The sequence below is a fragment of the Hydra vulgaris genome, chromosome 07, assembly GCF_038396675.1.
Source record: "Hydra vulgaris chromosome 07, alternate assembly HydraT2T_AEP".
NCBI classification, from domain to species: domain Eukaryota; kingdom Metazoa; phylum Cnidaria; class Hydrozoa; order Anthoathecata; family Hydridae; genus Hydra; species Hydra vulgaris.
This window is the reverse complement of record NC_088926.1, coordinates 20829895-20842500: the sequence shown is the minus strand read 5'-3', so window position 1 is coordinate 20842500 and position 12606 is coordinate 20829895. Positions and strand designations below refer to the sequence as shown.

Sequence of the window (12606 nt, the reverse complement as noted above, 5' to 3'; positions counted from 1 at the left end):
AATTCCTATATATTCAAACCTGCATTGAATATATAGGAATTTGTACTTTAGCAAAATTGTTAAGAAAATGTTGTACAAATGTTACTCTTAACAGCAAACTAAACAAAATTTCTAAAAGCATATTACTATAAAGTTATAAATAATAAAATATTTATAAAATGTTTAATGTTAAACTTGTCCTGATCATGAAATTAATCTGATTTTATATTAGGACAGGTGAGGCTATTTAGTCATTTAGGTGAAGCAACTTACATATGAAGAAACGTTTCAAATAACTTGGATTATAATGAAATTTTAGATATTAATTGATTTTGATATTTTAATATTTATTTATTTTATGATTTTTTATTCTTTTTTTTAATCAGCAAAACAAATTGTTTTTATATTATAATTATAATATTATTTTTATATTATAATTTTTATATTACAGTATTGTGAAAAAGTTAAGAACCACTAATTAAAAAAAAAAAAATTTTTTCAAATAAATTTAATTAATTTTTATTCTATAGATAATAAAATAGTCTTTTTTTTTCAAACATATTAAATATAGCATGAGAAAAAAGAAAAATTTTTTTTTTTTGAAAGTTAGTTAATAGAACCTATAAAAAATAAGGATTAAATATTATGTGTTAATTTTTTTTATATTTTTTATGTGAAAAAGTTAAGAACCACAAAGAATTTTTTGTGCTAAATGCGGCGGAAACGTCTTTTTAAATTTATTTTTCCCTTTTTTTTAAAATATTCTTTTAATGACCTGAGTTATAAACCAATAAAAACATTTGAAAAAAATTAATTTTTTTAAATACTTTTAAAAAAAGTATTTAATTTCAAACAAAAAAAAATTCTTTCCTTTTGAAAAAATGAGCCGAAAAACTATTACCTATGAAGATCGTGTAAAAGTGGTGCATTTTCACCAGGAAGGTAAATCCGCTCGCGAAATTGGAAGAATAGTAAAGCGATCACATAGTTCGGTGCTAACAATCATCAAAAGATTCAAAGAGACGAAATCTTACGTTGATCGCCATCGTTCTGGAAGACCGCGTTTGACGACACCCAATGATGATCGTCTTTTAATCAGGTTGGCAAAGAAAAATCGAACCATGTCGTCGCATGAATTAAGAAGGGAATGGAAGCTTTCAAATGGACGTCAAGCCTCGGCATCACTTGTGCGTAGGAAACTATTAGCTAACAATATGTTATAGAAAAAAGCTGTTCTAAAACCGCGACTTACCAAACGACATATAAAAAAGCGAAAAGAATTTTGCCAAAGTGTCAAAGAATGGTCTAAACAAAAATGGAGGACAGTAATGTTCAGTGATGAGATGAATATCGAGGTTGATAACCGAAAAAACCAAATTATGATTCGCAGGCAGCCTTCAGAAAAATATAATCACGATTGTATCGTTCAAAGAACAAAACAAGGTAGCGGGTCGGTTGGAATATGGTGCTGCATGACATATTATGGTCTCGGTATGTTTAAATTATTTGATGGTCGACTTAACTCTACTTATTATGTCGATATTTTAAATAACAACTTGTTACCGTCAATTGATGCACTTGAGCAAAGCGTTCCGTTCATTTTTCAGCAAGACAATGCACCATGTCACAGGGCTAAAATTGTCTCTGAATGGTTCGAAAGTAAAAATATTGAGCGTCTAACTTGGCCACCAAATAGCCCAGATCTAAATTGCATTGAAAATCTTTGGAGTTGGCTTGATAAAGAGATTGCCAAGAAAGCACCAAGGAGCCTTGAGGAGTTGCGCAATATTTTACCAGCAATACTTGGAAATGTTCCCAAACATATTTTAGAGAATTTAATAGACTCAATGCCAAATCGTATAAATGAGTGCTTAAAAATTCATGGTAGAATTACGCGGTATTAGGTGGTAAAAATTATCGTTTTTTATTCTGTGGTTCTTAACTTTTTCACAATTTTTTTAAAATAGAAATTACCTATAAAACTTTAAATACATTTTTTATATTTGTTTAAAAGTTTTTATCACTATTATTATTTTTTATTTTGTTTGTCTATTTATTAAAATTTATTATTATTATTCTTTTTACCAGAAAAATATATTCGGTTAAAAAAAAATTTAAAAATAAAAATAAATTATGATTTGTTTTTTTTTGTGGTTCTTAACTTTTTCACAATACTGTATAATAACAAATTGCTTTTATTTATAATAAAATTGCATAAATTTTTTTTTAAACATCTTCGCTTCCAACAAGGCTGCAAGCAACTACTAATTAGAGTTAAAGTTACTGCAAGAGAAAAGATGAAGATTGTAGAGCAAGATAACGATTGACGGACGACTTAAAGGATTGCAAATTATATGAATCAGGAAAGCAAGATAAAGGAAGCGAATTCCATATAACTGATGTTTGAGGAAAAAAACTAGACGAATAAGAGTTTTTGGAGCACTTAGGAACAGTCACAGAAAAAGGATGAGACTTAATTAAATGACGAGTAACACAAAAATGAATTTTAGTAGATGACACAAGAGAAACTAGCTCTTAAGAGCAGTGCCCATTATAGTATTTGTTAAAAAGAGAAAGAGAAGCAACATTACGACGATGTGATAATGGTTGGAGGTTGGCTGCAAGAGCAAGTCCAACTATGTTTACAATGCATTTTTGTACCTTGTCTAAAAGAGAAAGGGCATCATTAGAAGCTCGACCCCAGATATGGCAACAGTATTTCATACAAGGCCGGATTTGAGATTTATAGAGATAGAGAATACAATCCAGAGTAAGAAAATGTCAAGCTCAATAAAGAGATGCAACCTTAGTAGATGCTAATTTTGCAACGGATTTGATATTGTGTCATTCAATATTGTTTTTTGTTTTTTTAGTATGCTTCTTGTTATTGTTTCTTTTTCCCCAGCAGTAAGCCTTTTAAAACTATCTTTTTTAAAAAAATCCTCTACTTCTTTAGGTTTTGTTGTTTCAGTACATTTGAGGGCTGATTCAAGTTGCGCGGTAAGATATATCTAGAAGTAAGATTGTTGAGGCTTCTTCAAAGTCTGTATTCCTTTATGATCTTTCCGCTTAATACCCTTGCAAAATCCTTTTTTTTGTTAATACATCTCTCAGTAGAAAAATTTGATTGTATTTTTGTATTTGTATCTTTAACACTTCGCTAAAAAGCAAGCTTTTTTTTATTTCTTTGAGCATTTTGTACCACTGATTATTTTTTAACCACCTTTCGAGAAGTATTATCTTTTGCAGACCACAGTGTGTAAAATTTTATTTTGTATTTATCACCTCTTTGCTTTAACAATTTTTTTTCCAATTTTCAGATTTTTTTCTTCAAAATCATCTCTATATTTTCTACGAATTTTTAGCTCACTGCTTTTTCTGCAACTAGATTTCTGACTGGGACCAGGAAGTACATTAATTCCTAGTTCATTATTGATAGGAATATCTACGGTTGGAATTCAGGTGGTGTAGACAAATTTTCAATAGTATTCTTACTGATCTTTTATCCCTTTCTGAAAGTTCAGGAATTTTCTTTCATGTTCCTTTTTTTCTTTTTCTATCTTTCCGCTTGTCTGGGTTTTTAGCTTTTATCTTCTCCCTTGCCTTCCTCATGCTTAGTTTTTTCAACTCTCTAGTTTTTTCTTTCCCATCTTTGTAAACTGTAAGTAAAGAAAAAAATTTAGCTATTTGGTAGTTAATTGGCTGAATGAGCAGAGTTTTAAATGCTAAAAATGCTAAGTGCTATAAATAGGCGTTAAAAAATCCACATACAAGTAAAATTGTTATTTGTTGTCACTCCCGTTTCACAGGTGTTACGCCTGTTGCTTCATGTACTCCACAGACATGAAAGATTGAAGACACTAACAAATTCAACTCTTAAAACTTCAACGCATCTCAAAACTAAACAACTCCACCAAACTATCCTTTAACTTTTACTCATTAATAAAAATGGCTAGGACAGCAACAGAGAGTACTACTGCTGCCTCCTACAGCATTTTATTGAAATTAACAACTCTATCCACAGAGACGACACTTGAGCTGGTGAAATGAGCTTCAATCACATATAAGTTACTTTAAAAATATGTTTTGAGGAAAATATGTCAAACTCTAATTTTATTGTATTTTTGATTATTTATTATGTATGAAAATAAAAGTAAAGTACTACCATGAAGGATTGAACTACTTAGGATTAGCAAAAGGTCTGGTTGGTGACATTTCATGGATATGATTTGCCACAGTCTGTAGAAAATTATTTATTAACTGAAAATACTATTTTGGATTGGTTTCGATCAGTTTAACATTGCATAAACTGTAAATTTATTATTTGTACCGGTTAAAAGTAAAAATAGTATTAACTTGAAAGAAAAAATTAGGGGTGACAGAACATTGCTAGCTTTCAGGAGTGACCCATACATGACCAATTAATATTCAATTATTATATCAATTCATATTCAACTATCAATTATACATAGATATTTACTCTTATATTTATCATACACAAAAGATATCTGTTACAGTTATAGAAAAATATTACCTAAGAAAAAAAAAAAATTTAAAGGCTGCAATACTTCAGAATGTCATATATTACTTGATTAGAAAATACAGAAACAAAAATACCTGCGGGGTGTCTTCTAGAGGTAACATATTGTTCATCACAATACTTGTCTTAATATCAACTGCTTTATCTAAAACAAAATTATTTTTAAAGCTTTATGTTTTATAATTTATTTATAATGGTTTCCTTCACACTTCCTAACACTGTTCTAAACACTGAAACTGTTTATTTTCAACCAATACTGAGCAAAAAAGTTAAGAGTGTAATTAATGACACCTGGGACTTCTGTCACAGGTATACATCTAATAGTATTTCAACTGCAACTGATATAATTTATTTCGATAAAATTTAAGATGCTTACTTATTAAAAAGTGCACTAATGTAGATGTACATGTATTAACAATGTCTAACTTTGCCTAATTTATAATTAGGTAAAATCTTATATATAAAAAGTACATAACTTTGACAGCAAATACAATGTTAAATTATGCTAAACAATACATAAAATAAATAAAAAGTAAAAAGTTAACAAAAATTGTAAGTAAGTTATAAGAAACTACAGAAAAAATCTAAATAATAGAAATATACATAACAATCATAAGCAGCACTTAACTTTTATGTTTTCAACTGATTTTCAGTTGTAAGCATTGCATTCTTGTAACATCTTGTTTGCAAGAACAACTGTCTTGAGAACAAAAGTCATTTACTATTACAAGTAATCAATGCAAATAGACATAGCCTGATGCAAAGGTCCAACATTTTCAGATTATCATCAAACCTTGTATTTTATCTCAAAAGATAAGTTCTAGAGACTTGTTAAAAAAATCTTTAACGGTGCCATTGACAATCATAAATAGACAATAATATTACCTTTTCTAAGAATAAAGCATAACTGTTTGCAATTAACTTTTTTTAAATTATTTTCTTGATGCTAATAATCACACTTTACCTGTCATCCCAGAGAAACAGGTAAAACTATATTTGGACATAATGTTTCCCTGATTCACTACCTATTTTTCATTTAATGTACTTAAAACTGAGAAGTTCATAAAACTGCCAAATAAAATTTTATATTACATGTATGATATACTTCTTAGTTAAGTTACGTAAGTTTGATGAAGAGCCATTTTCCCTGATTTCTCCCTGATTATTTCAAAATTTAATTTAATTTCCCTAATTATTCATGAATTTTTCTGCAGATATTCCTGACTTTTTCCACGATCTCCCTGATCACCCTGTGTTGATCAAGTTTTTTTTCATTTAAGCTCTTCTGCAGCTTGTGTTCTGGAAAGCATTCTTGTCATGGTTTTACAAAAGTACTCTTCAGATAGACTCTCGAATACTTTCTTACTAATGTTTAATTCTTATTTATTAAATTTATTTTTACCAATACTCTCCAAGTGCTTAATAAATAGTTCAGAAATTTTTTGTGCAGTTCATTTATTTACTGTCACTGTTTTCTTATGTTCAAAAAACTTTTATCTAGCTTTTTCCTTAAAACATAAATGTTTTAGAATTCTCTCCTATATTCACGCTTTCCTAACTCATATAATTTACAGTTATTTAAGTCTTCTGTTTTCTTACTCCTAGTCTTTGGTGTTAAAGAGAAACAACTTCAGGAACTCTTATTCCTGTTTTAGGATATTTTCTGCACAGCATATTTTTTTGCAAGACTACGCTTAATTTATCAGGTTATAATCATAAACACAAACAAAAATATATAGAAAAACCAACAATTATAAATGAACACAAAAACAACACTAAAAAAAATATTGAGTGCAATTTTGATGGTGTCATCAGACTACATTAGCCTTATGTTTAGATAAAAATTATGAAAAATTATGATATTTGTGCAGGTGTAGAGGTGCTCCATCTTGTTTATAGTAAATGTTTGATGGAATATGTTTTAATTGATTTTACTGTCAATGCAGACAGGTCTGGCTAATTAAACCATAGTTAACTGTTTTTGGCTGGCTAATTAAACCATAGTTTTAAACTGGCTAATTAAACCATAGTTAACATAGACTTAACTGGTTTGGAAAATCTATTGTTTAACTTATTGACAAAAAAAAATCAAGCGTGACAGTGCACACAACGATTTTAACATTATATTTTGCTTTAAATATTTGAATTTTTTGTTTAAAGCGAATTAAGTCATATAACTAAAGTAATAGTACTTGTATGGCTAATTCATTGTAATCTGTATTCATTGTATAAAGATTTACTCGAAAATAATATAACATTTAATTTATGGCAAAACAAAAACATACACTAATATTATCTACAACATTACAGATTGAATATTGAATATTATGATAAAAAAAATTAAAAGTTCATTTAGCTAGTTTGGTCATTAGGATTATTGTGAATGATCAAACTGAATAAGTGAGTATTGTGTTACAAACTTGTTGATAGTATGGAAATGCATTTTAAGTCAATTTATATTTAAACAGGTACTTCACTTATATCCACACAATGAAATATACGAACTTACCTTTATGGCATTTTTAAAATGTAAAAATTTTTATTTATTTATTAACTACATTCTTATAAATAATATGCAAAACTTTTAAATTATTTGTAAGTCTTTATTTATATTTTCCTTTAAACCATACAATTTACTTTCTATATTATATATACAGAGATTTTGTTGCATAATGGAAAAGTGGAACATGACTAAATGTAACTTTACTAAATAAACATATTTACATCGTTAAAAATCAAATTACATCAGCTACATAATTTAAAGCACCGCTTTAAATTATGTAACTGATCTTTTAAATGAGGGAGCAATTGTTTATGGTTGAATTTCTAAATGGTCAAAAAATAAAAACTATCAAAATTTGTTTAACATTTTGGCCATAACAAAATCTTCACATACTATTCATAAACTAGTTAATCCTGTAAATATATACATTTACAAGCCTTCCTGGAAATTTTTTTAGACTAACTGACCACGCCAGTTCACATTTTTTTACTTATAAAGCGTTTTAATAATATGCGGCAAAAAGCTAAACTTATCTACTAAGAAAAAAAATCCTAAAAAAAGGAAACAAAATTGTAACGAAATATCAAGTTTAATTAAATAAACTAGAAAATTTAATAATTAAAAAAAGTAAATATAAAAAAAAATAATATAATAAAATTTTTATACAACTTTTGTATTCTTTTTTTTAGAGCCATTGTTGAATAAAGCATTTTATAACAATTGAACAACAATTGAAAGTTTTGATATGCAACTTATCAGTCCATATAATTAAGAAACTAATTTGCTATGTACACTAGAACTTTGAGAAATTTTGTTAATTTTTTTTCTTACGCTTATTCGTTTTGTACGTCAATTCTCTTTTAAAAACGTTTTTGCTATATTTAACATTTCGTTCTCATTACTTATATAATAGGAAGATAAGAAAATAAATTGTTATTTATTTGTAAAATATATTATTTGATTAATAAATTTTGTAATGACGGAATAAGTTAAATAAAAGAATAACATGGTTTCTTTAATAAATGTATTTACTGTATTTGATGTATGTCTGAAATTGTTTCTTTTATATTGCCCAATTTTTAATGTTAATACGAATTACTAGAGATAATGAACATAACAAATGCTTTGTTTAAAAAAGTGTGTTTAAAAACTTAAAAAAAAAGTTTTAAATAGGCTTCTAAACATTACGTTAAAAAAGTTCAGTAAATTAACAATGCACTAGCCCACAAGCTTTTGGAGCATTGTCAATAACAGTAGTTTATCAGGAAATAAACTATTGGGTTTAGATGCATAATTTGGATAACCCTACAAAAGTGCAGACTATTTCAATGGGGGTATTGAAAACAACCAAATATTTTATATTTAAATATTAGTATTAATGACTTTTACATTTTTTTACATGAAAAACTTGTTAAATTTTTTTTTTTTTTTACAAATAAATAGCAATTAGTTTTCTTTCCTGTGCATTGATAAAAACAAGTTTAGCAAAAATATTTGAGAAACAAATGTTAAAAATTGAAAATAATCGCAAAAAAATTGTATATCAAAAAATATTTTTATTTTCGTTATATTCTTATCTACTTTTTTCCTTGATTGTATCAATTTTGGTATTGGAAATCAACAAAAACAGTAAAATATTTTGGTATAATAATTTTTTGAAAACAATTTTCTTTTTTTAAAATCCAATTTTTATATTAGCTTATTTCATTTAGACTTTCTATTTCGTATAGTCTTCGGTTCTTTTCTTTGAGTATTGCTGTTTTGTTCTTAGTTTCTTATAGCTTTATCTTTCCGCAAATTCTTAAAACACTTGCTATATAAAAATGTGGTCAAGTTGTCTAAAAAAATTACATTAGGCGTGGACTAACAAGGCGTGGACTAACAAGAAATGCAACCATACGTGCTTCTCAGGAAGGCTTTATATACGTTGTTTTTTTGTCTTTTTTTGTTCTTTATATTTATTCAAAGTAAATTCTAAAATAAAAGAATGAATGAAAAACATAAAACACAAATAGCAAGAATTACAAATTTTGTTAACTTTACGAAACAACACGGATATTCGCTGTAGATTGTAATACCTTGTCATTGAGAACCGCCTAAGCAGATTTTAAATGAAAAAAATAATAGTTTTATAATATATATATATATATATATATATATATATATATATATATATATATATATATATATATATATATATATATATATATATATATATATATGTATATATATATATATATATATATATATATATATATATATATATATATATATATATATATATATATATATATATATATATATGTATATATATATATATATATATATATATATATATATATATATATATATATATATATATATATATATATATGTATATATAAATATTCACCTATAAATACATATATAATTATTTACAAATATATAAACATATAAATATATATACTTACACATACAAATATACATATACACGTATACATATATATATATATATATATATATATATATATATATATATATATATATATATATATATATATACATATATATTTGTACATGCAAATACACGCACATACAAATAAACTTGCATATAACTAATACAAGGGTTGAATTAAGCAATTACAATTTGCAAAATCTGGAAAAATACCTGGTTTTCAAAATTTTAGTTTATGGAAACCCATGTACTTTGTTTTCAAGGAGCAAATTATGTTTGTTAGCGAAAAAGTTATAAAAAACAAAACAATAAAATTACGACTACTAAAGTAATAACACTCTAGTCACTAATTGCATTATAAAAGTAATAAAAAATATAATACTGTTATTACTTTTATATAGCAATAGCCCATAAAAACGTGAGTTAATTTTAAAATCAACCAATAAAAAAATTTTATTGGCTGATTTTAAAATTAACTTGCTTTTTTATGGACCATTGGTAACGTTTTTTATAATGCTAAACTTTTTATATGGCACATTTTTATAAAGTAGTTTAAGTTCCTTAATAAGTTTTAAATATTATTTGAATACTCTATCATTCTAGATGCTATTTTCTTTAATTAAAATTTGGGATTATTTATGTTGTTTGAACAAAGAATGAATTTTTAAAGCTATATAAGAGCATTATAAAAGTAATAACACTATAATAATGTTATTATGCAGTATATTTATATTAGTGCAGTATTTATAATGTAGTTAGTTACAAGAGTGTTATTGGTTTTTTAGTCATAAGTTTATTGTTTTATTTTTTATAACTTTTTTGCTAACAAATTTAAGTTGATTTGCCCAATGAAAACAAAGAACACGATTTTGCATAAACTAAAATTTAAAACGACCAGATTTTTTTCCAGATTTTGCATTTCGCGATCACTTAATTCAACCCTTGTAATACACATTAATAGTATATACCAATACAAACTTATTGCTATTATACATATAAATCACTTGAACATAACAGATAGATACATAATATTTGTTGTACAAACAAAATAATACATAAACCAGTCAAATTTACAAAATAAGATTTGAATGCACAAAGTAAACATTTACATGTATAATTAAGATATAAGTACTTGTTAGTATAAAATATAAGATGTACCTTAAATAATACATAAGCATCTTGAGTATATATTACAAAAACAAAAGTTAAGTAAAGAAAGTAAATATATATACAAGTCAAGATAAAAGATTTCATATATATAAATTGCAATAAAAGATTTCTTAAGAGTATTAATAATAAAATAGTTTTCAATTGTTAAATTGTTCAAAATTTTCAATTCAATTCAAAAAAAAAATTTTTTCAATTTTCTTTTAAATAAGAAAGAGTTTCACTCTTGAAAAAGTTTCAATACTACTTTGTAGTACCATAAAAATGCTTCTCTAAATGAAATACAAAATTTGCCAAAGTTACTTTTGAAAACTGGTTGAAGAATAAAATTTTTATTACGCAAATTGTAATTAGTTTTAACTTTTAAAGAATATAAATTGTCAAAAAAAATCGGAGATGTGTGAGTTTTACATTTAAACATAAAACACAATAAATTAAAAATATTAAGTAGATATATATTAATGATATTTATTTCATTTATATGAGGCTTAGCATGATAAAAACAATGTTTAAAATTAATAAGTCGCGAAATATGTTTCTATTGGCGATAAAGTGATTCTAATTTACTTTTGATAATACTATCCCAAGCCGCATACGCATATTTTAGATGGCAATGAATAAAAGAGTGGTAAAGCTAAATTAAAGTATGCTTATTTAGAATGCTTCTTATTTTGAATAGTATTCCTATACTTTCAGTAACTTTAGAGGATAAGATTTAATGTATCTTTTCCATGTCAGATATTCGTCAATAAAAACCCCTAATAAATTTGTAGCTGTTACTCTTTTAATTTGCATGTAATCTATAAAAAGAGCAGGCAATTCACTTTGTAGACGATGATTTTGTAGTGTAGATGAGACCATTTTGTTTTTTTTTAATATTAGGAGTAAGTTTTTTTAATTTAAACCATTTAGAAATTTTAGTTAACTCTATGTTTATAATTTGAAATAGTCCTCAAAGCCCTGAATTCAGGGATGGAGTCTTTAAAGTCCTGGATTCCGGGATGGAGATGATCCTGGATAAGATGGATCCTGGATTGGAGAGATCCTGGATTCAGGGATGGAGTCCTTAAATTCCTGGATTCAGGAATGGAGTCCTTAAGTTCCTTGGAGTCATCACGGATGGAGTCCATAAATTTGGAACAAGTGTATTGAAGTTCAAGGAGATTTTATTGAATAATAAACTGTATTTCAAAGAACAAAGTCATGTGTTTGTTATTGAATGACAAAACTTAACAAACAACCTGGTATATGTTATATATATATACACTACCGCCCATAATTATTCGTATGACATCAACATTTTAATAAAATGCTTTAATTTAATTATTTTTTATTTTTGCCTTATTAGATAATTTAGGTAATAACGAGTGGCCCAAGATAAATGGCATAGGAAGTATTTTTATTATAACTTTGTTATTTTTTAAGCTAGAACAGTGAATTTTTTTTTATAAGATTTATTATTAAATTCTCTACAAAATGACATGATTTATTTAATGTAAATAGTCTCCATTATTTTTTGACATACGATATAAGCGATTGGTCCAACTAGTACAACTTTCTAAAGCTACATTTACTCTAATGTTTTTTACAGCTCGTTTAAGTTCTTGAATTAATGTTAATTTTGATTTAATTTTATTCCATTTCATTTGGTGAACGAGTTCATCCCGTATTGAGTAATCTAAAGGATTGAGATCGGGGGAATTTGGAGGCCAGTGGTTTTTGTCAATAAAAGCAGGAAAATTATCATGACACCATTGTTGAGTTAAATGATGCGTATGTGAGGTTGCTCCATCTTGTTGAAATGTCCAATCATCACCAAACATCTCATTTCCATATTTCAAGGCCACTGGCAACACTTTTTTTATATACCAGTCATGATTTACTGTATCTTTGTCCAAAATAACCAGTGGTGTAACACCTTTTGAACAAGCTCCCAACCAAACCATTACCTTTTGAAGGAATTTTTGTTTCTGTTTAATACCA

General features: G+C 26.3%; 1 protein-coding gene across 1 annotated transcript in view; it reads right to left on the bottom strand.

The window, feature by feature from the left end:
- The window catches only part of LOC100198644 (glutamate-gated chloride channel), a 60251-nt gene that overhangs the window by 27104 nt on the left and 20541 nt on the right, over window positions 1-12606 (bottom strand). The window contains exon 4 of the mRNA XM_065801332.1: window positions 4597-4664. Coding sequence (XP_065657404.1) covers window positions 4597-4664 — 68 coding nt within the window. The remainder of the gene's footprint in view (window positions 1-4596; window positions 4665-12606) is intronic.